Here is a 27500-nt window from a genome sequence, read left to right on the forward strand (position 1 = left end):
AGACCCAGCTAACCAATCACTGCTGAGTGGACATATATATATATATATATATATATATATCATAATATATATATATATATATATATATATATATATATATATATATATATATATATATATATATATATATATATATCTGAGATTCCTTTTTTGAAGGGCGTGCCTAGCAAGGTTTCCCTATGTCAAAGTGATATAAAGTAAGCTGCTAGAAGCTGTGGACTGTAAAAAGTAATAAAAAAAATGAATATGAACATCTTCATAAAAGATCCAAATACCAAACACGGAACATTTCGGGCTTAAAACCCGTATTCAGCCAACAACAAAAACATAAATACATTTAGTTTAAAATCCAGAGAGATGGCACAGAAATATTATATTATTATAGCACGTCCTCCTTTCAACAAGTAGTAATAATAAGATATTGGAATCAAAATTCATTTTTGTTGATTAATTTTTGAGGTTTTCCTAAGTAAAATATTCCTCTGTTTTGATGAGAGAAAAAAAAAAGAAAAAAAGAAGACTATCAGGACATGGAAACGAACAAAAGTTGGCTATTCCTGTATAGATAGTTCGAAGATGACGTCACTTGGGTCTTTGTTATTGTTTTTTGCCATCCGCGTTTATGAGTAATTCTCACTGAACTGTATTAACCTGGCTATAAACGCTCATGGATACACACAGTTTTGTGCGTTGGTTGGTCCGTTATACTTCTGGATGGCAATGTTATGAGCTTCTTAGCCAAGCGCATACTATCTACAATGAAATCCTGATACAGGCAACAACACTGCCAGACCAGAAAGATTGATTGACTTTAAACAAGGCTGACTTTATCCATTATCAATGGAACACACTTAGAAAAGAACAAAATCCAAAACAAAATCCCAGAAAATAAAGGGCCAACAAGATGTGTTAACTTTCATTGCTGGGCGGACAGGTCTATGCTGCTATGTGGTCTAGTGGTATGACAATTGCTTCGGATCGGAAGGTCATGGGTTTGAGCCTCGCACTCGGTGCATAGTTGAGTCCTTGGAGAAGGCTCTTTACTCACATTCTCTCACCTTACTCAGGTGTAAAATGAGTACCTGGCCGTTAACAGCGTTGTCTTTGTCCGAAAAATTGTAATATCGCCTAACAGGCGTCATGTCCCATCCTACATATTAAATGTGACTGTTGACCAGAGACCCCTTGTAAAGCGCTTTGAGCATGTTTAGTGGATATTGCGCTATATAAAAAGCTCAAATTATTACTAATTATTACAGGGGAGGGAACTGATAAGAAAAAAGCCTTCTATTGCACCCGGGGGTCGATCTCAGTCCCTTTGATTGTGAAGCTAGTGCTATTGGGCCCCCCCCCCCCCCCTCAAACTATAAATACAAATTCAACTTTAATCATCTAAATCGTCCTGACATACTACCATTTGGAGGCGATGGGTCACATCAAACACAATTTATTTCTCTATGGCTGAGTTTATCGAAACACTAATCAACATAGTTATTTATTTAATAGAAGGGAAGAGCAAGTCGTGTCGTCACCACCAACTTTTCTGGTTCCAAAATCCTTAGCAGTGTATAGATAGTATGCGCTTGGCTAAGAAGCTCATAACATTGCCATCCGGAAGTATAACGGACCAACACACAAAACTGTGTGTATCCATGAACGTTTATAGTCGGGTTGATACAGTTCAGTGAGAATTACTCATAAAACGCGGATGGCAGAAAACAATAACAAAGACCTGAGTGACGTCATCTTCGAACTATCTATATGTAACTAGTCCTTTGGAGGACTAATTAGTAATGAACAGGTAACAAATTCAAGTATCATAAGATGCCATGACTATTTTAGTAGCAGGATGTAATAGACCGATTGTAGGGATGACAGGACGTTCGTACAAGGACCAGGATGGATGATCTTTACTGACAACCAACCAGCTAATATTTTGAGACTAGAAAATAAGATAGCATCACTATGAAATCAGACAATCATTTACAAAAAGTATGTACTCAGTTCCCCCCCCCCCCCCCCCCCCCCGAAAGCGAAAGACTGATTTTACACTTCCATTGGGATAGGAACCAGTTTTTTGACATCACACTTCTCTTCCCTATTGTTTATATTAATTAATGAATCCATCTATTTGTTTATCTAGAATCTATCTTTGTGTACAAGTCACAATTGCAATAGGCTTCAACAGTCGTGATGTCACTTCCCTCGTAATGACGCATAGTAACTTAGTAACTGGTTCTAAACTATCGGAACAATGGAGGATGCCCTTATGAAATTCTCCAATGACCATAAAAGTGAATCCAGAGGAGAAAAACATTATAAATCTGATCATGTTTTGACTTTTATACATTCTGATCACATGACATGTGAAAAAGTTCTAGTCTAGCCAGCATGAAGAATAAAAAGGACGGATTTTCTTTGTTTAGAACCAAGCTGCTCATTGCTGGGTGGATGTGACATCAGACTACTGAATCCAATTAGCGAATCCTGTTTTATGAACACTTTATGACCTATGGCACGTGTTTTGAAAAAGGTGCATAATCTATTTCTTTTTTTTTTTTTTTTAATTACTATGACTATAAACCTCAAGATAAAATCAGTTAAGGGGAAATCACTGTACAGACAATGCGAGGTCGTCTATGTACCAGGTAAGAGTCCCGTTTGATGGTCTCACCCCCAAGATAGGATACTGATCCACTGACCTGGACTCCTCCAGACGTTGCAAGATGTCTCTTTTACGCTCTCCCGTAACCAGCACGGCAACGTGCTTAGACATGTTGATCAGAGGCAAGGTCAAGGTCATTCGCCGACGCGAGCCACCCGGCCCATCATCTGATATGGTTACAAACGTTTCCGAGTCGACGTGGAGAGAAGGACTTCCCGGGAACAGACTGGCCGTGTGGCCGTCGACGCCTAGCCCCAAAATGGTCATGTCGAGACGGCCATTGATGACGTGAGTTTTTATAGTGTCCGTGTAGAGATGAGCGCCACCAAGACTCTCATCGCAGGAATGACTGGCAATATCCACTGGCATGGCGTGGATGTTAGAGAATGGAATGTCGACCTGACGAAACAGCTCTCTGTCCAACATACCGAAATTGGACAGTTCATCGTAGTATGGCACGCAGCGCTCGTCCACCTGCCAGATGTGTATGGAATCCCAGGGCAATGAGAGAGAGGTCCTGGCCAAGGAATGAAGAACGGGAGCGATGCTAGAACCTCCTGAGAGAGCCAAATGGAACGACCCTTTGGCTTTCACTTCCTCGTTGGCCAGTGCTGCTATCGCATTTGCCAGGAAGGAAGGCAAAAGATCTGATGTCGAGGTGACAAGTTTCCAACCCATAAAAAGAGCCGGAGACTCTGATTGCATGTTTTTGTTGTCGACGTCATTCTCATGCTTCAACGTGTATTTTTCCTTCCCAGAATCCTTGTATAAATTCAAATCAGATTCCTGGATAAAAGACAAGCCTTTTATTTCATCAAATTGAAAATCTAGAACTCCGTGTGCATCCCCTTGATTGTAAATTCTCACATTCTTGTTGCTGGCTGTGACAACGGAATCCCAAATGTGCCACGACAAGAGCAACTGTTTTGTATAAACAAAATGGCTGCCAATACCGTCTACCATGTCGCGGATGACAGAATGATAAGCGGGTGAGTCTTCTATGACAACGCCGGTGTGAAAAGCATCGACTGGTGTCAAGTACACCATGGCATCGTTGTTGTATACAAGACTATCAGAACTAGCAGGGCCAACATTACTGGGCCAATCTGGCATTCCCAAAGATTTAGACACAAGAATAGCTGGACGAGACAAGTCCCCGTTGTGAATACTGAAAATGACTTGTGGTCTTGACGACACGTCGCTGAATCCAGATCCCTTGTCTGCACACTTGGTCACGCAAACTTGTCTATTCTTGAAAACAATTCGGACATAACTTTCCTTTCTGTTGAGCTGCTTTCCCGACACGAGTATAAACGGTACCCCTTTCCATCTAAATGAATTTATTCTTACCAAAACGGCAGCAAATGTTGGAACATCTGAAGTTTTAGTAACATTGCCCAACTCAAGTGTGACGTGATTTGCGTAGTCTGCATACTGTCCAAAAATCGAGTCGTGACTCTTGATAGACTCAATGTGTCTAATGAGGTCACCTTTTAGTTCTGAAATTTCCTTCGCATTTGTGACATCAATGGGAAGTTCCATAGCAATCAAGGTAAGCAACTCTGTCAGATGATTTTGGTGAATATCACGTAAAACTCCCATTGCATTATAGAAAGACGCTCGATCTGCCAATGTATATATATCAAAATTTACATAAATTAGAAATAGTCTAGGTCACAAAATTATTAGGATACATTGTTTTTTATTTTGTGTGGCTATGTGGTCTTGTGGTATGACTCGCTTTCAGACCGGAAGGTCCTGGGTTTGAACTTCACTCGGTGCATAGTCTAGTCCTTGGAAAAGGCAATTTACTCACATTCTCCCACTGTACTCAGGTGTAAAATAAGTACCTGGCTGTAAGCAGCGTTGTCTCTGTCGAAAAAAACTGTAATATCGCCTAACAGATGTCATGTCTCATTCTACATGTTACGTGATGCTGTTGGTCAGGGACCCTTTGTAAAGCGCTTTGAGCATGTTTAGTGAATATTGCGCTAAAATAAGAGCCCAAGTTTTTTGTTTTTGGTAAACCTTAAGGCTTACACTTACAGACTTTTGTCTCATTCTAAAATATCTTGCATTATTAATATAACGGTGGTTTAACTTTCTAATATTATCACCATATGAGACCCAGCTCCATAAAAAGTTATGCCGGGATGAATCAGACTCCGAAAAGTGAAATTAGAATTAAAATGATAAGAAATACCAAAATCAAATATCTGTATATCTATGGACAGCTGTTTGATGCTAATATTTCATTTAGGAATGTCAACTGAAGTAACATGAACAAACTGGGCAAGAACTTCTTTTTTTATACCATAATTCAATGCTGATGGTGACCAAAAAAAAAAAAAAAAAGTGAAAAAGGAGGAAAATTTTGAACGATTGTCTTTAACTTTAAGCCCCATTTTAACTGCACTAACCTCCACATTTAGAGCAATTTAGATGATAAACTATCATTGTGCGGCTATGTGGTCTAGTGGTATGACACTCACTTTCGGATCGGAAGGTCCTGGGTTCGAGCCTCGCGCTCAGCGCATAGTTGAGTCCTTGGAAAAGGCTCTTAACTCACATTCTCTCACCGTACTCAGGTGTAAAATGAGTACCTGGCCATTAACAGCGTCGTCTTTGTCCAAAAAATTGTAATATCGCCTAACAGGCGTCACATCACGTCCTACATGTTAAATGTTGCTGTTGACTAGGGACCCCTTGTAAAGCGCTTTGAGCACATTTAGTGGATATTTCGCTATATAAAAGCTCAATTTATTTATTATTTATTATTTATTGATACTCTAGCTAACCTCATGGAGAGTTGGAAACTGTTCCTATTTGTTCCATCATACATCAAGTCTTTCACTGCCAGTAAATTTGATTGGTGGGAAATGTAAATTTTTAAAAGGAGGAAATTCCTCCTCTGAGTCGAAAATCACAGATTTCCGTGGATATGAGGAAAACCATCAGCATCAATAATTGGAAGCAGAAAAAAATTACGCCCTTTTGCAACGGTACCATTGGATCCCATTACCTAGGCATTCCATGAAGTAAAACCAAAAAGGGAGTAAATGTGACTCATAAATAAGGGAACAACACAAAAAACAAATGTGTTGTTCCCTTATTTATGATTTACATTTACTCCCTTTATCTTTCTCTCCATTCCATGAAGGAATAAATAATATGAAATTGAATGTAAGCTTCGATTTAATTACAAGAACAGATCAACATTTACATATTCCATGAAGGAATAGATGATCCATCAAACAGGATGTCATAAATAATAATGTGAAGTTGAATGTAAGCTTCAATTTAATTACAAAAACAGATGATCATCTCATTCAACTGTGGTGTTTCAATCATCCTGTTTTGTTGATAAAGGGGAAACCCGAAACGTTAATTTGATCTGTTTTTGTAATTAAATTGAAGCTTACATTCAACTTCACGTTATCATTTATTTCTTCAAGCTTCGAGCAGCACCATTTACACAAACAGGATGTCTGATGTCAACCAGAATCATCTATGTTGTCACAATGAGCAAATTGGGGGTTAATAATAATTGGAAAAAAGGAAAGAAAAATGTATGGCTTTTTAAAATTTACCTTTCAAATCCAAAGTTTCTTTCAAGAAAATTTCCACTCTCTCAACGTAATCTTTATTCCAAATCGCATCCAAATTCTTATTAAGGTACCTGACAAATAAACCAAAAAAAAAAAAAAAATGCCAAAATGACAATATTAATTCAAAACCAATTCCTTAATAAATTAGTTTTGTTAAAACAATTATGCTTGTTGGGGTCACGATAGCTCAGTTGATAGAGCATTCACTTCACATGCAAATGGACCAGTTTCATTCCTAAGTGCAGTCAAAATTTTTTTTTTTCTGATCTTCTCCACCAAGTAGTAATGATTGGGTAGCTGTTAATCTAGGGGAAAGTACATTGAAATAGGCTGACATCTTGTCCAAAGGCAAGCAAGCAATTACAATAATTGTCATTCTCATACAATAGAAACCAGGATAAACCCCAGCTTCATGGGGTCTTAACCGCTCTGAAGGACGACTTTATTGTCCTGGCCATCAAAATATGAATATAATGATATCCTCTATCACCCTTTGTTTTGCATATTCTCTGAAAAACTATTTTAGATATCTGCTTATTCAGGCCAAAGGCTGCAAATATTATTAAGCTTGTTTTAAAAATTCAGCGGCCTCTCTAATCTAAAAAAAAAATCTGGCTTTTCAAAAATAAATGGCTTGATCACCATTTTGATTATTGCCCTATTTCACGCATATCGGGCACCTGAAATTGTTATATACATCATTTATCTTTATATACGTGAGTCAAATATGCAAATTAACATCATAGTAACATCTATGACAAATATTTTTGAAACATAAGACAGAAAAGCAGCGTTCTTAACTTAGATCAAGTAAAGTAAATATTTTATCCAGAACAGAATAGAAATAAGTTATTTGACAAGGTGTAGTATGTGGTACTCAACAAACATTGTGTACTTTACTACCGCCATTGTAATTAAGACATTGCATGCTACAATAATATCATTATATTGTCTTCAGATTAATGACTTGAATTTTAATCTTACAAGTCATGATGAATCGTTTGACATTGGTCCTTAAATACAAGTTTGACGGCAATGTGCCTCAGTTGTTTTTATGTGAGGTCTCCGTGAATACAATTTGTGTATTGCAGTTTTTTTTTGTTTGTTTTTTTTCTTTTCAAAGGTCATTGACCATTTTCATTCTTTAACTTAAACTTGAGCAATCCACTACTAAATATCCCTAGCCAACAGCCATACTTCATATGTAGGATGAGACATTGCTTCTGTTAAGTGATTTTTCAGTTCTTTTTCTGACAGAGACAATGCGGTTGACGGCCAGGTACTCATTTTACACCCTGAGTACGGTGAGAGAATGTGAGTAAAGAGCCTTTTCCAGGGACTCAACTACGCGCTGCTCAAAGCAAGACTCAAACCCTTCCAGTCAGAAGGCGAGTATCATACCACTAGACCACATAGCCACACTAAGGTGTTGTTGGGTCAATGCTCAATGAATTTGAGTTTCTCTAAGCTATATAAGACATTACATGGCTAATAATTTTTTAAAAAAACATATTTACCCACCTGAAGGAAAGAATGGTTTTGACAACAGACTTATGTAGATAGTGGTCCACGTGGAAAATTTCATTCTCACTGTAAGACGTTTGCAGCTTCTCAGAAAAACTGTTAGCACTAATTTTATCCATACCAAAAGGTTTTTCTAAAACCCAATGAATGTCAATGCCTGAGGGGACATCACTCTTGGGGCAATATTTCTTAAAATTATCCATGACAGAAACGTAAGCAGTTGTTGATAAGGACATGTACATTACAACTTTGACCTTATCTCCCTTAAAGTTAAAGGCAGACATTTTTTCTTGAAATTTAGAGCAAAACAGGTTGTCAGTGTACTCCACATAATCCACTGTGTCGATGAACTTTCTCTTTCTTCCAGCACAATCAGTCGAGGACAGGGACCGAAGCAAGTCATCATCACATCTAATGTTTTCTTTGAGATTCAAGTTGAGCAAGTTACTTCCCTCCTTTTGCTCAGATAATCCAACTCCAAAAAAGCTTAAAGAATGATTGTTATTATTATTCAGTTCACTCGTACCAAACATCCTGTTACAATACAAGTCAAATATTGACTGCCACAGGTATTTTGTAGCTAAGTTTCCATTAGCCCCAAACACAAAAAGGATGGTGTGTTGATTTCTTTCTCGGCCATCAGCCAAGCCGTAGGGAATGTGAGAACACAAAGCCAATAAAACGCAGCATAGCATGCTGGAAAAAAAATAGAGAAAATAATGGTATCACAATTATACTTTGCAAAAATTCAGAATTTCATTCTGGCTAAGTTAAATCGGAACCTAACTTTTTGTCATAATTCTTATTTTGTTTATGCGTAAAAAAAAATTTAAAAATTGAGCTTTTATATAGCCAGGGCTGCCAGGCAGGTTTGAAAAAATCCGCTCCAACCAAACGGGGTGGGGTGTCTCTTGGACACGGACTGAATTTCAGAAATCACTATGAAAACTGAATTTTGAAGTAAGGTACATAAAAATGTTACTCTTTATAAATTAGCATTTCAATATAAGCAATTTAGTAAAGATTATTGTACAATACATATCTTAAACAAGAGAGTGCAGAGTTGATAGAGGGATTACTGTGCAGAAGAAATACATTAAACAAACTAAGCAACGTTAATTTCAAAGGCCCCACCAACCCTCAAAAAGTAACCATTCACTGCCCCATATTAATATTATCTACATATCTCTACTCATTCATCGTAAATGAGCTCCTTCCTAATCATAATATGTCGGCAGTTCATTTTGGGGATAAAAAAAAACAAAAAAAACAAAAACTTGCTATTTCAATTTTTTTTTTTTTTTTATGGCCTCGAAAATTCGGCACCGCGAAGCCGCTTTCAACCGCGAATTTTCGCGGTTCCGCAATCATCTGGCAGCCCTGATAGCGCAATATCTACTAAATGTATTCAAAGCGCTTTACAAGGGGTCCCTGGTCAACAGCAGCATTATTTAACATTTAGCATGGGACATGACGCCTGTTAGGTTTGGCAATATTACTTTTTTTTTTTTCAGACAGAGACAATGCTGTTAACAGCCAGGTACTCATTTTACACCTGAGTATGGTGAGAGAATGTGAGTAAAGAGCCTTCTCCAAGGACTTAACTATGCACCGAGCGAAGCTCGAACCCAGGACCTTCAGATCCAAAGCGAATGTCATACCACAAGACCACATAGCCGCATGTTAAAATAGACAGTAAATACAGTTGGGTGTCCGAATTGAAATGCTGTCCGAATTCGTAGTGTTTTTTATGCACCTCCGTTGACAGTGTAAACGGATCGTTTTTCTGCCCCTCTGATGCTATTCACTATCGATGATGTGTTTCTGTATTTGGACATAGTAAAAGTTATATTGTGAAAATGTTGTCTTTGTTAAAAAAAATAAATCATTAAACAAGCGCCAATGACATGCAACTGAAATTTAAGACAGATAGATAATAGAAGTTGCATTGAAGCTAAAATAATGTTCTAGTCTAGAAAGATGTGATTAAATGCCGTGGATAGTCATGTGGCTCCGTAGCGCAGTGGTTAAGCTGTCAGACTCTAACCTTGAATGTACTGGGTTCGATTCCTATTGTCAGTGATGATATTGGCAATTTGTCAAAAAGGAGGAAAATGTAACGGTCCATCGGTCAAACTCAAACAAAATCATAACATAAAATATCATAGTTTTGTATATTATATTGCTACCCCTATAGTGTACATCTATTATTAATAGTAGAGATATAACATACTTTATGTACATTTTTAATGAATTATCTTTTCCTTAAAAAGTTTTTTTTTTAAAAATATCTTCTATTCAAGAAATTTTATATTAGCTTTAAGTCAAAAGGCATGAAAGTATTTGTTTTTACTGTTATATCTGTGTTACGAATCTTACAAATAAGACACAAGTATCATTAATACATTAAAATTGTTAAACATGTAAAAACTAAGATAACAATTAATGAGTTTTAAAAAACTAAGTTGAGAACCCATTATAAATGTAACAGATTAATATCATCTCTCTTTTCCAGATGACTTTTAGAAAGTTAACATGAAGATTGGTAGAGGAATGGTTGACAGAGATATAATATGCATAAGGGAAAGATAGAAAAAGAGAAATAGAATAAAGAAAGAGGAAAAGAAATGGATAGAGAGAGAGAGAGAGAGAGAGAGAGAGAGAGAGAGAGAGAGAGAGAGAGAGAGAGAGAGAGAGAGGGATGGGGGAGAGAGAGAGAGGGAGAGAGTAGTTTAATTGATGGGGCTTTTTTTCTAATTAGGGGCAAGATATAATAATTATCTTTTTAAACGGACATATTATAACTGTAACTGTACTACCACTCTTGACCTACTTACAAATAAAATCTAGACTCATTTACCCCCTCCCTCACCTCCTTCCTTTTCGACCATCAATTGCCCTATCTCAATTTTGACACCTGGCGCCAATTTGTCTAGAGTGAGTGTCACCAAAAATTCATGCAACTGAGCACAGGTGTCAAAATATGACACAAGACATAATGATGATTGTTTTTCAAGGATCCACCACTTGACCTGAACTTTTATCAGAGGAAAATGTTTGACATGGCAAGGTCAGCGGAAAATTTATGAGAAAATCCCAAAACCCGGAATTACGCGGCTCTGCGGAAGATTATCATCACTGTATTGTGGACGATTAATTTTTAAAATCATATTTATTGTTATGGATATATTTTAAATATTTTAAATTAATTTTGTCATAACATTTTGATCCTGAACTTTGTAATGTTCTAATCAAAATTCCATAAGCTAAAGCTATAAAATCTCTGTTACATTTTTTCTTATGCCAAACCCCTAAATTAGGTTGCAAAAGGGGTATCAACACAGACAATTTATATTTTTCACCAAAAATGTTTTTTAACCAACGTAGTACTAATGCTTAATGACGATACAGAATGATTAAAACTATAGATATCTAAATAGATAGATACGCCCAACAAATACAGGTAGACGTCTAATTCATTTTTTTTTTTTTTTCTAGAACAGACCCAAACCGCCCCGCAGCGTGCTAAACTACATTCTAAAACTATCTAAAACTCGTGGACGCTGATGGGTCGATTCACAGAAAATAAGAAGAGAAGCCTCTTTATTCTCTGTGGGTCTATAAATACCGCTGTTTGGTCCTATCCTAGCCTAGTCTTGAGTCTCGACAGCAGACAGATGACGGGGGCGTATTAGAAGTTTTAATGACAGACACATATTATAGTTATACTAGATGCAAGCAACTAAAAAGTCTATTTTTTTAATTTTTTTTCAAACCTTTTTCGCCCCTCCATATCTAGAAAAAAGATGATGCTATTTCAGTCTCAGATCTGTATTGGCGTTTGAGTTTGACGTTTGTTATGAATCAAATGGGCGCAGCCATTTTGATGTTTAAAAACATGTACCTACCTTCTGCAACATCACTTGCATCAACGATTCAAAAGGAGCATTCAATTATTATTATTATTATTATTATTATTATTATTATTATTATTATTATTATTATTATTATCATTATTATTATTATTATTATTATTATCATCATTATTATTACTACTACTACTACTACTACTACTATTTAAAATTATTGAGCTTTTATATAGCGCAATATCCACTAAACGTGCTCAAAGCGCTTTACAAGGGGTCCCTGGCCAAGCAACACATAACATGTAGGACGAGACATGACGCCTGCCAGGCGATAATACAAATTTTTGGGACAGAGACAACGCTGTTAACGGCCAGGTACTCATTTTACACCTGAGTACGGTGAGAGAATGTGAGTAAAGAGCCTTCTCCAAGGACTCAACTATGCGCCGAGCGAGGCTCGAACCCAGGACCTTCCGATCCGAAAGCGAGTGTCATACCACTAGACCACATAGCTATTATCATTATTATTATTATTATTATTATTATTATTATTGTTATTATTATACAAGAAGTGGATGAGGTAAAGGTTAACCTTTGTGTTCTTACTTCCGAGTCTGGTATAACTGAATTTGCTAATTCCACAGCTTCATTGGTCAACACGTTTGCCCTGTACATTGTCTCTCCTTGTCAAAAGTCTTGCGAGGGAACCTGTTTGAAGTTTTTATTCAACGAATTGTAGAGTCTAGCTCATGCAAAACTCGTACTCGTAATGTTGATTCCTCTTCTGGATTTATAGATGTGTGGCTCTCAAGGAATTTACCCAATGGAAACCGTACGGTGCTCTTATTGGCTAACAACAAGATATGAAGTGAGTAGAAAAGTGCCAGAAGACAATAGAGAATAAAAATTATTCGCGGCGGTGGTGGGGTTCGAACCTGCGACCTTATTGGTACGACAACTCCGCCTGGCAGGTGAGAGCGTGGCTCTACCGTGTGAGCTATCCACGAACACAAAAATATTCGTTTCAAACCCAAGTCATTTCTAGATCCGTCTCTCACCCACTTCTTGAGATCGCCGATTCGTTCGCACACCACCATCGCGTAGTAATTTTTGACCAGCAGTTAAGCTTAGTAGCCAATATTCTCAACACAAACATATAACATAGAAACGATTGAGACATTGAGTATGCTCCGGTGTATGGGGTGAATTTTTAATTCAGAAAAGTGAGTGGAGCAGGCACTTATGTTGGTAACAACAAGATATGAAGTGAGTAGAAAAGTGCCAGAAGACAATAGAGAACAAAAATTATTCGCGGCGGTGGTGGGGTTCGAACCTGCGACCTTATTGGTACGACAACTCCGCCTGGCAGGTGAGAGCGTGGCTATACCGTGTGAGCTATCTACGAACACAAAAATATTCGTTTCAAACCCAAGTCATTTCTAGATCCCTCTCTCACCCACTTCTTGAGATCGCCGATTCGTTCGCACACCACCAGCGGCCTCGATGAGAAAAATATCCGCCATTTTGATGTTGGCTGGGAATCGCGTTACTATAGTAAACAAGCGCTGATCGGCCGTTCATGAAAACAAGTTGCTGCTCGCTCGTTTAACTCAAAATTATTCAAAACGATCTCTCTAAAATGATATAAATGTGACTTCTTAGGGTTTTCTTCACGGTCAAAACCACACAACATTCTATTAATGATTACGTCCGAGGCAAAAAGGAATATTGACAGGTCGACCGAGAGTTGAACTCGTGAGACGACAAACATCAATGCGAAGTGTAGCGAGAGTCAAGCTATTGTTTGTCTTGTCCTATTCTATATAGAGAAAAGGATAAATAGTATAGCCTCGTGTGTGAGTGGTTGCGTGTCATAGTCATAGTCTTGTTTTTAAATTGTTTCTGTTGTTTATGTGTGTAGTGATGACTCTCTCACACTCAATTTCAATGCCGAAAGAGGAATTCCCGCACACAAGAAAGGGGAATTGGGGTGGTATTTGGCATACATATTGTATTGTATCTAGTTCTAAATAGATAACTGATTAGAATTATATTATGATATATAAACACAATGCCAAATACAATTCCGAAGTTTCCTTATTTCAAATGAAGTAAAGCTCCAAAACCTAATGGTAGTGATTGTAGTGTGGCGATCATCGCATCGACATACACTGATGAACTCTTTTATATGTGAATTACGTAACGTTGTAATGTGGTATCTTTCTCTTTGTCTTACTCACTTCTACTTTCACTTTCACTCGAAAATAAACAGCACGAACTCTGAGTAACTACTGTGTTCAATTTATCATTTACCACGCTACATTGGTGACCCCGACAGGTGAGACGTATTTTTCACCTCAACACAAACCATTTATTAACTTCAAACAAGTACAAATATGGAATTAGCGGCAGTAGCTGTTAAACTACCCACTTTCTGGTCCACAAGCCCAGTGGCATGGTTCGCGCAAGCCGAGGCACAGTTTGCGCTTCGCGGAATACTCGCAGATGAAACGAAGTATTATCATGTTGTTGCGGCACTCGACACAGACACAGCAAACCGCGCACTGTCAATCCTGACCGCACCTCCTACAAACAACAAATATGACACTATTAAAAACTTTTTACTTTCGGCCTACCAAATGACAGAGGAAGAAAGAGCCCAAGCCCTTTTTAATTTACAAGGGCTAGGTGACAACAAACCGTCGGTGCTGATGGACAAAATGCTTGCTCTCCTGGGTAACCACGAACCTTGTTTCCTATTTCGTCACATTTTTTTGCAACAGCTCCCCGACTACATCCGCGCACCTCTTGCAAACTCAAGTTCTAAAACAAATCCTAGACTTTTGGCCCAAGAGGCAGATCAGCTTTTTGTCTCCATATCAACACATTTTGACAACGTACACCAGATCAGACAGAAATATACAAAGAAAACCCCAACAGAACCCCAATCTGCACTCTGCTGGTATCATAGGAAATATGGGAAAGATGCGAAGAAATGCCTGCCCCCTTGTCAAAAATTCGGCCTCAACAAAGAACAGGGAAACGATCGACAGGGTCAACAACTTTAAACGTCACGAGCGTTGGCCCTGGTAGTAACAAGCAACTTTTCGTGACAGATAAACATTCAGGCTCACACTTTCTTGTTGATACCGGTGCACAAGTGTCCGTCGTCCCAGCGACCTGGCGTGACAAAAATTCCTGCCCTCCACACCCACCACTTCAAGCAGCGAATGGAACAACTATTAAAACATATGGCTCGCGCAACGTGTCATTAAAAATCAACGATCGTGTGTACCAAGCGCGCTTGATCATTGCAGAAGTTAAACATCCTCTTCTCGGCGCCGACTTCTTACGTGCTCATAACTTGTTGGTGGATTTACGACGGGGCCGTCTCATCGAAGCAGACTTTTATGTTTCATCACCATGTTCAGTCCAAACGATTGAAACACAGGAATTAGCCATGATTGAAACAACGTCTAATCCATTTCGAAGAATTCTGAACGAATTTCCAGAGCTGCTACAACCAACATTCTCCACGGAGGAAGTCAAACATGGCATACGCCATCATATTCCAACCACCGGCCCTCCCGTCTTCGCCAGAGCCCGACGACTTACACCAGAGAAGCTACTCCTAGCCAAAGAGGAATTTAGTGAAATGGAAAAGATGGGCATTGTTCGGAAATCAAGCAGCCCGTGGGCATCACCACTACACATGGTACCCAAATCAAATGGCAGTTGGCGCCCCTGTGGAGACTATCGTCGCCTCAACGAAAAAACAACTCCAGATCGTTACCCAATACCTCACATTCACGATTTCACCGCCCAATTGGCAGGAAAATCTATCTTTTCAAAGATAGATCTTGTCCGCGGTTACCACCAAATTCCCGTCCATCCCGACGACGTGCCCAAAACTGCTGTCATTACCCCTTTCGGTCTTTTTGAATTCCTAAGGATGCCTTTCGGGTTAAAGAATTCAGCACAAGCCTTTCAACGCCTGATGGATACACTCTTCCAGGATATGAGCTGCACGTTTGCCTATTTAGACGACATCCTTGTAGCCAGCCAAAATGAAAAAGAACACAAACTTCACCTCAAAGCAGTTTTTAAACGACTCAGCGATTTCGGCCTTGTAATACGCCTGGGGAAATGTGTCTTTGGTGTAACCACCATAGATTTTCTTGGACATCGGGTTACGAAATCTGGAACAATCCCCCACCCAGACAAAGTGGATGCAATTACCGATTTTCCAAAACCGACAACTGTAAAAGGCCTGCAAGAATTTCTAGGAATGATAAATTTCTATCACCGGTTCATTCCCCACGCGGCAGAATTATTACACCCCCTCTACCAATCGATGAAGGCCATGAAACCAATTCATAAACTGGTTTGGACTGAAGAAATGACAAAAGCCTTCGAAGACAGCAAAACAGCACTCGCTCAAATCACCATGTTGGCTCATCCCGAAGTAGAAGCACTTATTGCCCTGTCAACAGATGCGTCCGACCTGGCTGTGGGGGCAGTGTTTCAACAATTTGTGGACGGTAAATGGCAACCGCTAGGTTTTTTCAGCCGCCAACTAAGACCACCAGAGCAAAAATATAGCACGTACGACAGAGAACTCCTTGCCTTACATTTAGCCATCCGACATTTCCGTTTCCTCCTGGAAGGCAGAAAGTTCACTGCCTATACCGATCACAAACCACTCGCCGATGCAATGGCAAAGGCAACTGATCCTTGGACAGCCCGACAACAACGACAGCTTGCTTTCATTTCTCAATTCACCACGGACATTCGCCACATATCCGGAAAGTCGAATACAGTAGCTGATTGTCTGTCTAGAGCTGGGATCAGTAGCGTTACCCTCGGAATAGACTACGCTGCCATGGCAAAGGACCAAATGGACGAGGAAAACCAAACTCCCTACCATACCGCCTACCCAAGCCTCAACATAGTCCCTATGCCAATCACAGAAGACGGACCTATACTTAAATGCGATACAGCGACAGGAAAACCCCGCCCGATTGTTCCCGAAAATTTCAGAAAATCTGTTTTTGACATCATACATAACCTTTCTCATCCCGGAAGGAATACAACAAGGAGGCTGATAGCCGACAAATTTGTATGGCCCGACATGAGAAGACAGATAAATAAATGGACAAGCGAGTGTTTACCTTGCCAGAGATCAAAGGTGCACACACATGTCAAAGCCCCACTTGAGACATTTGAAGTTCCCGCTAAACGTTTTAGTCACATTCATGTCGATTTAGTCGGCCCTTTGCCTCCATCTGACGGGTATACTCATCTCTTCACAATTATAGATCGGAACACCCGTTGGCCTGAAATTGTACCTTTACGGAGTACTACAGCGAAAGACTGCGCAAATGCTCTAGTCCATGGTTGGATCTCCAGGTTTGGAACACCTCTAGACATCACATCAGACCGCGGACCACAATTTACTTCCTCTCTTTGGACAGAAGTATCGCTCCACCTTGGCGCTCGCATCCATAGAACGACAGCATATCATCCACAATCCAATGGGATGATTGAAAGGTTCCATCGGACATTGAAAACATCCCTGAAAGCTCGCCTTACAAACCCAAACTGGCTAGACGAACTGCCATGGGTTTTGCTTGGTCTCCGAACAGTTCCCAAAGAAGACATCGGCGTGTCAGTTGCAGAGCTCGTTTATGGTGAACCACTCACCGTTCCCGGGGAATTTGTCTCGGAAACCACCTCCCCATGGTCGGCGCACACATTCCTGGCACAAAAGAGAACAGAAACCTTCAATAAAGCTCCATACAACAATCACCCAGCATCTCAACACGGCAAATCCAGCTCGTTTGTACCTCATCGTCTAACCAAGGCCAAATATGTGTTTCTACGGAACGACGCCCACGGTGGACCGCTCGGTCGTCCTTACACGGGACCCTTTCAGGTCATCGAAAAAAACTCAAAGACATTTCTCGTCGACGTGGGTGGACGACATGAGCATGTATCTATCGATCGTCTGAAACCTGCTCATGTTGACCTGACAACACCAGTGCCTGTTTCCGACCACCGTAGGCATGGACGACCTCCAAACCCAACCAGTGAGAACGAACCAGAAGTCGTCCAAGCCCCAAACCAACCAATACCAGATACGACAACTACGCGGGCTGGACGTTGCACGAGACGTCCCAAATACCTGGACGACAGTGTATGTCTGTGCTGGGGGAGTTGTGTGGCGATCATCGCATCGACATACACTGATGAACTCTTTTATATGTGAATTACGTAACGTTGTAATGTGGTATCTTTCTCTTTGTCTTACTCACTTCTACTTTCACTTTCACTCGAAAATAAACAGCACGAACTCTGAGTAACTACTGTGTTCAATTTATCATTTACCACGCTACAGTAGTACTGAGTGTTAGTGAGGTGATGTGGTGTTGGTGGTGGTTGTAGTTGTAGTAGTAATAGTGATGATGATGTGGTGGTGGTGATGATTGTAGTTGTAGTAGTAGTGGTAGTGGTGATGATGTGGTGGTGGTGTTTGTAGTAGTAGTGGTAATGATGCGGCTATGTGGTCTAGTAGTATGACACTCGCTTCCGGATCGGAAGGTCCTGGGTTCGAGCCTCGCGCTCGGCGCATAGTTGAGTCCTTGGAAAAGGCTCTTTACTCACATTCTCTCCCGTACTCAGGTGTAAAATGAGTACCTGGCCGTTAACAGAGTTGTCTTTGTCCGAAAAGTTGTAATATCGCCTAACAGGCGTCATGTCCCGTCCTACATGTTAAATGTTGACCAGGGACCCCTTGTAAAGCGCTTTGAGCACATTTAGTAGATATTGCACTATATAAAGCTCAATTTTAAAAAAAAATATTTCAATGATGATGATATGGTGGTGGTGGTTGCAGTAGTAGTAGTGGTAGTGATGATAATGTGGTGGTGGTTGTAGTTGTAGTAGTAGTGATAGTGATGATGATGTGGTGGTGGTTGTAGTAGTAGTGGTAGTGATGATGATGTGGTTGTGGTGGTTGTAGTAGTAGTTGTAATGGTGATGATATGGTGGTAGTGGTGGTTGCAGTAGTAGTGGTAGTGATGACGATGTGGTTGTGGTGGTTGTAGTAGTAGTGGTAATGGTAATGAATGGTGGTAGTGGTGGTTGTAGTAGTATTGGCAATGGTAATGATATGGTGGTGGTTGTAGTAGTAGTGGTCGTGATGACGATGTGGTTGTTGTGGTTGTAGTAGTAGTGGTAGTGATGCTATTGTGGTGGTGGTTGTAGTAGTTGAGGTATTGATGTGGTGGTGGTTGTAGTAGTAGTGGTGGTGGTGGTTGTGGTAGTAGTGGTAATGATGATGATATGGTGGTGGTGGTGGTTGCAGTAGTAGTGGTAGTGATGACGATGTGGTTGTGGTGATTGTAGTAGTGGTAGTGATGATGATGTGCTGGTGGTGGTGTAGTAGTAGTGGTAGTGATAATGATGTGGGGCTGGTGGTTGTAGTAGTTGTGTTAGTGATGATATTGTGGTGGTGGTTGTAGTAGTAGATGATGTGGTGGTTGGAAAACACATTACAGGTTATTATAATACATGATTACACACATTCTCTAACTTCATTTTTTGACAGCTTCGTTGTGCCATAAATATACGCAACAGTTCTGAAACATTTTATTGTGGATTTTGATATTGTTTGTTGTTTTTCTTGTGTCGTTATGTTGACATAGATACCGAATGAATGGTAATTACTACATTCTCAGCCAACAACAAAATGGCGCTGAATGCTTTCATTGGTGGACACTTTTTAGGCTTCGTACGTATTCTCATTCGTTTAATTCTATGGTGGCTCTACAACGTTTTATAGCATTTACTTTACCAAAAGGGGGTCCCGATAGCTCAATTGGTAGAGCACTCGCTTCACATGCAAAGGGACCAAGATCAATCCTGTGTGCAGTCGAGATATTTTCTGACATCCCCCCCCCCCTCCCTGTCCACCCAACAGTGATTGGGTAGCTGGGCCTGTTAGATCTCGTGGAAAGTACTTTGCTATAGACTAGCGTCCTGTTCAAAGAATATCAAGCATTTGCTATTGTCCGTTTCACGCTATAGAAACCGGGATAAACTCCACTCCATGGGCCTCAATGTTCTTAATTAATGACTACTACTTGGCCGTTAACAGCGTTGTCTTTGTCCGAAAAATTGTAAGATCGCCTAACAGGCGTCATGTCCCGTCCTACATGTTAAATGTTGCTGTTGACCAGGGACCCCTTGTAAAGCGCTTTGAGCACATCTAGTGGATATTGCGCTAGATACAGCTCAATTATTTTTATTTATATTAGTCCTTCAGAGCCATTAGGCCCATGGAGCAGGAGTTTATCCCAGTTTCTATAGCATGAAACGGACAATAGCAATTGCTTTCTACTCTCTGGATAGGATGCTAGTCTATTGCAAAGTACTTTCAACCAGATCTAATAAACCCAGCTACCCAATCCTGCTGGGTGGAAAGGGGGGGGGGGGGGGGCAGAATACAATCTCGACTGCACCCGGGATCGCTCTCTGACTTAACACCATTTTCAGATGGTAAGCCACCCAACAGACCTGGCCATTAACAACGTTGTCTCTGTCAGAAGAAAATATATAATATCGCCTAGCAGGTGTCATCTCTTGTTCTTCGTGTTTCTTGATGCTGCCGGTCAGGGACTCCTGCCTTGTAAAGCACTCTGAGCATGTTTAGTGGATAATGCGCTATATAGTTGTCTACGCCCCTTCATTGCAGGCATTCACGTGCCGTCTTGACGCTCATTGTGAAACAGAAAAATACTGTTTGTAAAGTTTAATTCAGACACCTCCTTCCACTATGTGGCATGCCCAGTTTTGAGAGACTTGAATTAAATACGTTCATGAATGCACAAGAGCAGATAAAAGGCTGTAAAAGCCTACATGAATCTGGACTTACATCATATTTTTTTTGTTTGTTTGTTGCTTTAGGTCTCTTCCAACACAATTGAGGTTATATGAGAGACCGCTGAAACAAAAAAACAAGCAATCTAACAAAAATAGTACAAATGTAAATCAAAATCATAACCTAAAGATATCATAAGCTAAATTATAAATAACCAAGAATAAACAGACAGAAGATTTACAGAAAAAAAAATATCCCCTGTCAAAAATACAATCACAAACCAAAGAAGCAGGATAGGCTAGTAAAGAGAAGAAGAAACGACATCACTATCGGATCGTACACCCATGCGAACATCATAGGTATATGATTCAAGGGTGATGCTCCCATCCAACCACCCGCTTACATCATATCATATCATATCAAAGCTCAAGTTATAATGTAAAAATTAATAAAAGCAGTTATAATCATAATATGCATATAATTTGTCTCAGGAATATGTAAATAAATGATGATGGGGTAAAAGTAGCCACAGTCAAAGACCGATATAGGCGTTGTCAGGGATGAGTGAGCTAAACTGTAAAAAAAAAACAACAAAAAAAAAAAAAAACAAAACAAAAAAAAACAAAAACAAACAAACAAACTGAAATTTCTCATTTTTTGACTCTCAATTAATTTTTGAACATCAACAATAAAAATCAAAATCACCACTTTATCATTTAATTCATTATTCACGTAACTGACATTTTTACATTGAGCGCTTCTCTTATAACATGTTTTTGCGTGCATTGATAATTTTTTTTTTACACAGCACACACTTGCACAGGCACAAAACCATATACATACATACATACATACATACATACATACATACATACATACATACATACATACATACATGCATAAATACATACACACATACATACATACATACATACATACATACATACATACATACATACATACATACATACATACATATAAGCATTCTCATGCATACAATTCATAAATATTGTTATCTACGCTAACAGACAGGTATAAATCACATATGGTTATGAACACTGTATATAGCCAAGCTCACATGAACATGAACACATATTCCAATACAGCAACACTCAATCCATCTACAATGCACTCATAACCAAACATCCGTATTCCCATACACACTAACACAAGCCTACACACACACACGTACTCAAATAAACATACACATACACACAAACACACACACACACACACAAACATACACACACACACACACACACACAAACATACAAACACACGCACGTACATATATGAAATGAGTAATTATACTCCATCCTGCTTGAGTTATCATAAAAACTTAAAATTCCCACATTTTGACCTGCATTTTTTGGACAATGGGAATCATTTCAATGTTAAAATGGTTTTGTTTTTGTTTTTAAGGATTTTACAGCGCTTGCAACACATTAAGGTCATATCAGCACCAGTAAAAAGGAAGAAAATGGGATGGTAAAAAGTTAAAGCACTCAAAAAAAGGTAAGACAAAGGGGAATTGGTTCAAATAGGAAACAGATGTAGATTCCAAAACCACACTATCAAAGTACTTAGTTTTGAGATCACCTAAAAGTCTCATCCAGACACAAGCACAGGTCCCCACTAAGAGGAAGACACTCAAATGTTTTCAAATCATATATAATATGTAAACGAAACGTATCAGTGTATAAGAGAGAGATGATTTACAAGACAAAAAATAATCTTCCAAAATTCTAATTATATATTTATATTCGGCCGTTTCCCTCCCAGCTTGGGCCAGGACAAAACCAAGTTATCTCATCCCAAGACAAAGACAGAAAAAGCAAGTTGGAAAATAGATATAGTGGGGTAGAAGACACAGTAAATGCTTCCCTGCCTAGTATGGGAAGTCAAGAACCCTACCCAGTTGTTAAAATGGAACTCTTATGAAATAAAACAAAGTTTAAATCTAAAATGCCAGCATTCGAACTGTTACAAATGCTCAAAAATATAACATCATTATAAAACAATTAATAACATGTTGTGAAGAAACAGTAGAACACAAGGGTTTGAAGGAATGAAGGGGGGGGGGGGGTGAAGGGTGGATGGTTGCTGCTTTACGCCTTCAGTCAGACTGAGGCTTCTCTGCTGCCTGCATGGACAGCCGGCCGATTCGACGAGGAGGCCACACCTGGGGATGAGGACAGGATACGTTGTACAGATGGAACTGGAAACATGATTACCCCCCCCCCCCCCCCCCAATCCTCTCTCTCTCTCTCTCTCTCTCTCTCTCTCTCTCTCTCTCTCTCTCTCTCTCTTTCTTTCTCTTCTCTCTCTCTCTCTCTTTCTATCTCGATCTCTCCTCCTACACCCCAATCTTTTTTGTCTAAATATTATATGAGAACTGAAAGTTGTAGGGGGGGGGGGGGGGGGGGGAGAGCGACATAAAAATTCAGAAAAGGAAAGAAGATAATAAAACAGGAAGAAAAAGAAACAAAACAAAAACAACAATTAGCAATACATTAAAGTTATTTGTCACTGTCAATCACTAAAACAAGACCAAGCAATATAAAGGAGCATCAAGACGCTATCAAATTTGTTAATTTCTAAACGACTTTCCCATTTTGCAACCACCACAACCACCTCAAAATAAACCATCATCAATTACATTTCACCACAACAACTTCCACCACCACCACCACCACAACCAACATCATCACTACAACCATCACACACCAACAACCATCATCACAACTACATAGCGGCCAACTTTCCAATGTTTGGACCATTATTATAATAACACAATCTAGATTTAGTGCTTTTTCTGTTCCGTGTTTGTAAAATCATAATCCTCGAACATGCAAGGGTGATTTTCATTCACAACAACAGTCAATTTTTTTTCTTTCTTTAAATTTTTTCTTTATGCAAGCGTCAACACCTCGACAACCACTATTACAACCAGCACCATCATCTGGTGTGAGCACAAGGTCGTAGGAATTTGCAACTTGCTGTGCCGATCCTGTTATTCAATCTAGTAATCAGTAGTCAAAATATATACATCTGTTGTAAGACCAGCAATGTTATATGGACTAGAGACAGCAGCTACAACAAAGAAACAAGATAAAGAAGTTGAGGTGGCAGAAATGAGGATGTTGACATGGCCACTTGGCTGGACAAGAAAAAATAAAGTGAGAAATGAACGAATTCGAAGGTTGACTGAAGTGAAGAATGTATTAATAAAGATGAGAGAAGATAGACTGAAATGGTTCGGACATGTAAAGAGAAGAACTTTTTTTTTTAATTTGAGGGGAACAATACTTCAAGCTATTCTAATATATTCTTAACTATTTATTAAAAATAATAGAAAATTCTTGGCTATAACTATCAATATATATTGAAAAAAAAAACACCCTTAAACATTGAAAAAATATCATGTGCAACATTTTGGTCCCTCAAAGGAATATCATATGCCAATCTGACATACTTCAACGTGAAAAGATTGACCTCCCCTATCTCGTGACCTTACTTCCATTCTTGGTTGTCGACTACTCAATGTGTGAATACTACAGACCAGGTGCTGTATTTGAATATTAAAGGCCTGATGTTTGTTGTCAGTGGATGCCAAATTTATGGTTAAAGTTATGTTTGGTTGAAAAATGATTCCTTCTGTCAGTTTTCTACAACTACAAGAAAGTAGGCGGTCCACTGATACATGTTTACAGATTTTCAAAATGCTTGCTGTGCCTTAGTAAAAAGGATAGAAAAATGTGAGGGGCTCTTTTTTTTCCATTTTCTTTCTTTCTTTATTTATTTTTCTTTCATCTTCTTTCTTTCTTTTTTTTTCTTTTTTCATTTTCTTTCTTTCTTTTTTTTTTTCAGGTACTTGCCAAATATCGAGTACCTAGTTGATAAATATTTGACCTGGGTTATCAGCACCTGAAATTTCCCGGGAATGTGCAGCTCTAACCACCATCACCACCAGCACCACCACCACCAGCAGCTATTAATCCTTACCCTTGCAGACACTTTACTGATAATTAGCCCGTAAGGTACCGCCCCAAACGCCCTCGAGTCAATGCTGGCATCCTTGTTGTCGCCCTCCAACCAAACGTGACCTTTGCCAACCTGGGATGGAATAAAACTTCATCATTATTTTATGGCAATTAATAATAATAATAATAATAATAATAAATAATAATAATAATAATAATAATAATAATAATAATAATAATAATAATAATAATAATAATAATAATAATAATAATAATAATAATAATAATTATAACAATATATATTTCTAAAGCGTTTAAACATCAATTTAAGAGTGATATTTATGCTGTGTAATTGTTTTCACTTTTTACAATATTATTACACTATACCTATTACCAAGTTTTACTTTACCACATTTATTGACTTTTATTATGTTTATGTACGTATCGGACCATGCTATAACTTACAAATTCCTTACGGCCAGTATCCTCATTATCCACCACATCCCCTTCCATCCCCAACACGCGTTTGCATATGACAGATTGGGCATCTTTTGGGGCTCTACAGAACACGACATCACCCCTGTCAAAAAAAAAAAGGAATAAAATTGAAACAAAATATTATGACGAATCCGTCGTAGATGTGATATGAAGTGTCAACATGCTTACATACTTACATACATAAACAAAGTTTTTAAAAAATATATTATTATAAGCTTTTTGGTTTTTGGGTAAACCCAATTTTACTATAGCATATTAGAAAAATTTACGAGGCGTCACTATTATCTGTTGTAAAAAATGTAGCAGTTTGAAAAAAGATAAATTTGCGACACACATCCCGTTTTCCTAAAAATAGATAATTCTTTAAGTCAAATCATTAAACTTGAGACCAATCCATCCAAAAAAAAAAAAAGAATAAATTTTGAGAAGAATGAAAAACTATGGATGAGGTCTTTGGATGTGAATTAAAAAAGTATTCTTGGACTCATGCATTAGAAATTTCCATCTTGCCCCCAATCTGTCATCTGCATTATTTGCCAAATTGGGACCTAAAATTTGCCAAAAAAACCCCCCAAAATTTGCCAAGAAATTTGACAAAAAGACCAAAATTTGCCAAAAAATTTGCCGAGGAGAACTAAGCGTTACAGAAAAAAATAAATATAAAAGACAATTTATTACATTTAAGGAGGCTACATTTATTAATTTACACAATGTAAAGCGATTTATGCACCCAAACTTTCAGACAGTAGCTTCCCTTGGTTTGGGCCCAGGCAAAGCTGCAACATTTCTCAAGTTTCGCACTTTTTTTTTTCGTTATTTTGTTTTCGCGTCTTTTTTTCCCCAAAATTTGCCACGCGATTTGCCAATTTTCCCAAAATTTGCCACGATTTGCCAAAAATGCAGATGACAGCCCAATGTACACCCTGGAGGTCTGGCCGCAGCATTGGAAACTTATTCAAAATTACTCAGGCAGGAATTCAAGAATCTTATTTTTTTGTTAAACTGACAATAGCAATTGCTTGCTACCCTTGGGATAGGACACTAGTCGATCGCAAAGTACTTTCTGCTAGATCTAATAGACTCAGCTACCCAATCACTACTGGGTGGACAGGGGGTCAGAAAAATATCTCCACTACACCCAGGATCGATCTCTGTCTCTTTGTGTGTGAAGCGAATGCTCTACCAACTGAGCTATTGGACCCCCCAAAGAATCAGGTTAAGCCTGTCATAACAGTCTTTTGAGCTGATTGGTCGCATTTTTTCTTTCTTTGAATTCTGAATACATGACAAAAACAGGCAGGTGGTAAAGGGCGTGTAGACTAAATCATCCTTACTTTGTGACCCGATTGGTTGACACACTGAAAGGCGTGAGCAAGACAAAGTCTCCATGCTGGATGGATGGCTCCATTGATATGTCCTCACACTGTAGGATGGGAAGAAAACAATGAGACGTGGCTTGTCAGACATTTATTGAGGAATTGGACAAATTGAGCTTTTATATAACGCAATATCCACGAAACGTGCTCAAAGCGCTTTACAAGGGGTCCCTGACCAACAGCAACACTTAACATGTAGAACGAGACATGATGCCTGTTAGGCGATATTACATTATTTTTTTCCGACAGAGAAAATGCTGTTAGCAGCCAGGTACTCATTTTACACCTGAGTATGGTGAGAGAATGTGAGTAAAGAGCCTTTTCCAAGGACTCAACAGTCCCTACCCTTTGAATAGAACGCTATTCTATCGCAAAGTAATTTCCACCTGATCTAACAGATCCAGCTACCCAATTACTGCTGGGTAGACAGGGGGACATAAAAAAAACTATTCTCGACTGCACCCGGGATCAATCTCAGTCCCTGCGTGTGAAGTGGATGGTCTACAAACCAAGCTATCGGGACCCTCAATAAACAATGGGAGATATCAGTCATTCCTTATTGATGTTGGTGGATGGGTAGAATAATCAGTCAAATCAGTTGGTTATTGATGATGCTGGAGGGGGGGGGGGGTGAGGAAGTAATATCATATACCAATCATTTATTGGTAGTATGGAATGGGCATAGAACAGATCAATCATTTATTGTTTACGTGAAGATTGGTATTGAGTGTGCATATGTGTGTGTGTGTGTGTGTGTGTGTGTGTGTGTGTGCTGCCCTTTGGATAGGACACTAGTCTATCACAAAGTACTTTCTGCCAGATCTATTAGACCCAGCTACCCAATCACTGCTGGGTGGGCAGGGGGATCAGAAATGAATCTCGACTGTACCTGGGATCGAGTGCTCAACAAAATGAGCTAATGGGAACCCAAATTAACATGTAAGAAAAGTCAATGGTCCTGTACGGTATTATTACAGCTTGCTTATTTTGTTTTGTTTTTTAATAATAATAATAATAATAATAATAATAATAATAATAATAATAATAATAATAATAATAATAATAATAATAATAATAATAATAATAATTTTTTTAAAAA

General features: G+C 38.9%; 3 protein-coding genes across 5 annotated transcripts in view; 1 reads left to right on the top strand and 2 right to left on the bottom strand.

Moving 5' to 3' along the window:
- Positions 1–2475: 2475 nt before the first annotated feature.
- Positions 2476–13853, bottom strand: LOC144978913 (GDH/6PGL endoplasmic bifunctional protein-like). Of its 2 annotated transcripts, XM_078925526.1 has the most exons (5): positions 13746–13853; positions 12270–12513; positions 7795–8493; positions 6256–6344; positions 2476–4290 (listed from the first exon to the last, which is right to left on the bottom strand). In XM_078925526.1, the coding sequence occupies exons 3-5, from the start codon at positions 8490–8492 to the stop codon at positions 2612–2614; spliced, it is 2466 nt and encodes an 821-aa protein (XP_078781652.1). In that variant the 5' UTR covers position 8493; positions 12270–12513; positions 13746–13853; the 3' UTR covers positions 2476–2611. The 2 variants fall into 2 exon arrangements, with proteins under 2 accessions (XP_078781652.1, XP_078781651.1); XM_078925525.1 differs by lacking the exons at positions 12270–12513; positions 13746–13853 and adding an exon at positions 11574–11712.
- A 206-nt stretch (positions 13854–14059) lies between these two features.
- On the top strand, positions 14060–14731 carry LOC144979081 (uncharacterized). The gene has a single exon (XM_078925696.1). It carries the CDS (start codon positions 14060–14062, stop codon positions 14729–14731), a length of 672 nt encoding a protein of 223 aa, XP_078781822.1.
- A 6274-nt stretch (positions 14732–21005) lies between these two features.
- The window catches only part of LOC144978915 (mitochondrial inner membrane protease subunit 1-like), a 7462-nt gene continuing 967 nt past the window's right edge, over positions 21006–27500 (bottom strand). For both annotated transcript variants that reach the window (XM_078925528.1, XM_078925527.1), the window contains exons 2-5: positions 26360–26448; positions 24993–25107; positions 24550–24660; positions 21006–22726 (exon numbers count right to left, since the gene is read on the bottom strand). In XM_078925528.1, coding sequence (XP_078781654.1) covers positions 22661–22726; positions 24550–24660; positions 24993–25107; positions 26360–26448 — 381 coding nt within the window. In that variant the 3' untranslated portion in view covers positions 21006–22660. The remainder of the gene's footprint in view (positions 22727–24549; positions 24661–24992; positions 25108–26359; positions 26449–27500) is intronic.

This window comes from Berghia stephanieae, chromosome 8 (genome assembly GCF_034508935.2).
Source record: "Berghia stephanieae isolate SIO BIC M18660-M18661 chromosome 8, UCSD_Bste_1.3, whole genome shotgun sequence".
Lineage (NCBI taxonomy): Eukaryota > Metazoa > Mollusca > Gastropoda > Nudibranchia > Aeolidiidae > Berghia > Berghia stephanieae.

Excerpts from the sequence above, each read along its gene's own strand:
- LOC144978913 (XM_078925525.1), bottom strand. Across the intron at positions 6,345-7,794 it reads AAAACCATTCTTTCCTTCAG|GTACCTTAATAAGAATTTGG; the intron begins GTGGGTAAATAT and ends TTTATTTGTCAG. Across the intron at positions 4,291-6,255 it reads AGAAACTTTGGATTTGAAAG|ATCGAGCGTCTTTCTATAAT; the intron begins GTAAATTTTAAA and ends ATACATTGGCAG.
- LOC144979081 (XM_078925696.1), top strand. The coding sequence starts at position 14,060 with ATGGAATTAGCGGCAGTAGCTGTTAAACTACCCACTTTCTGGTCCACA.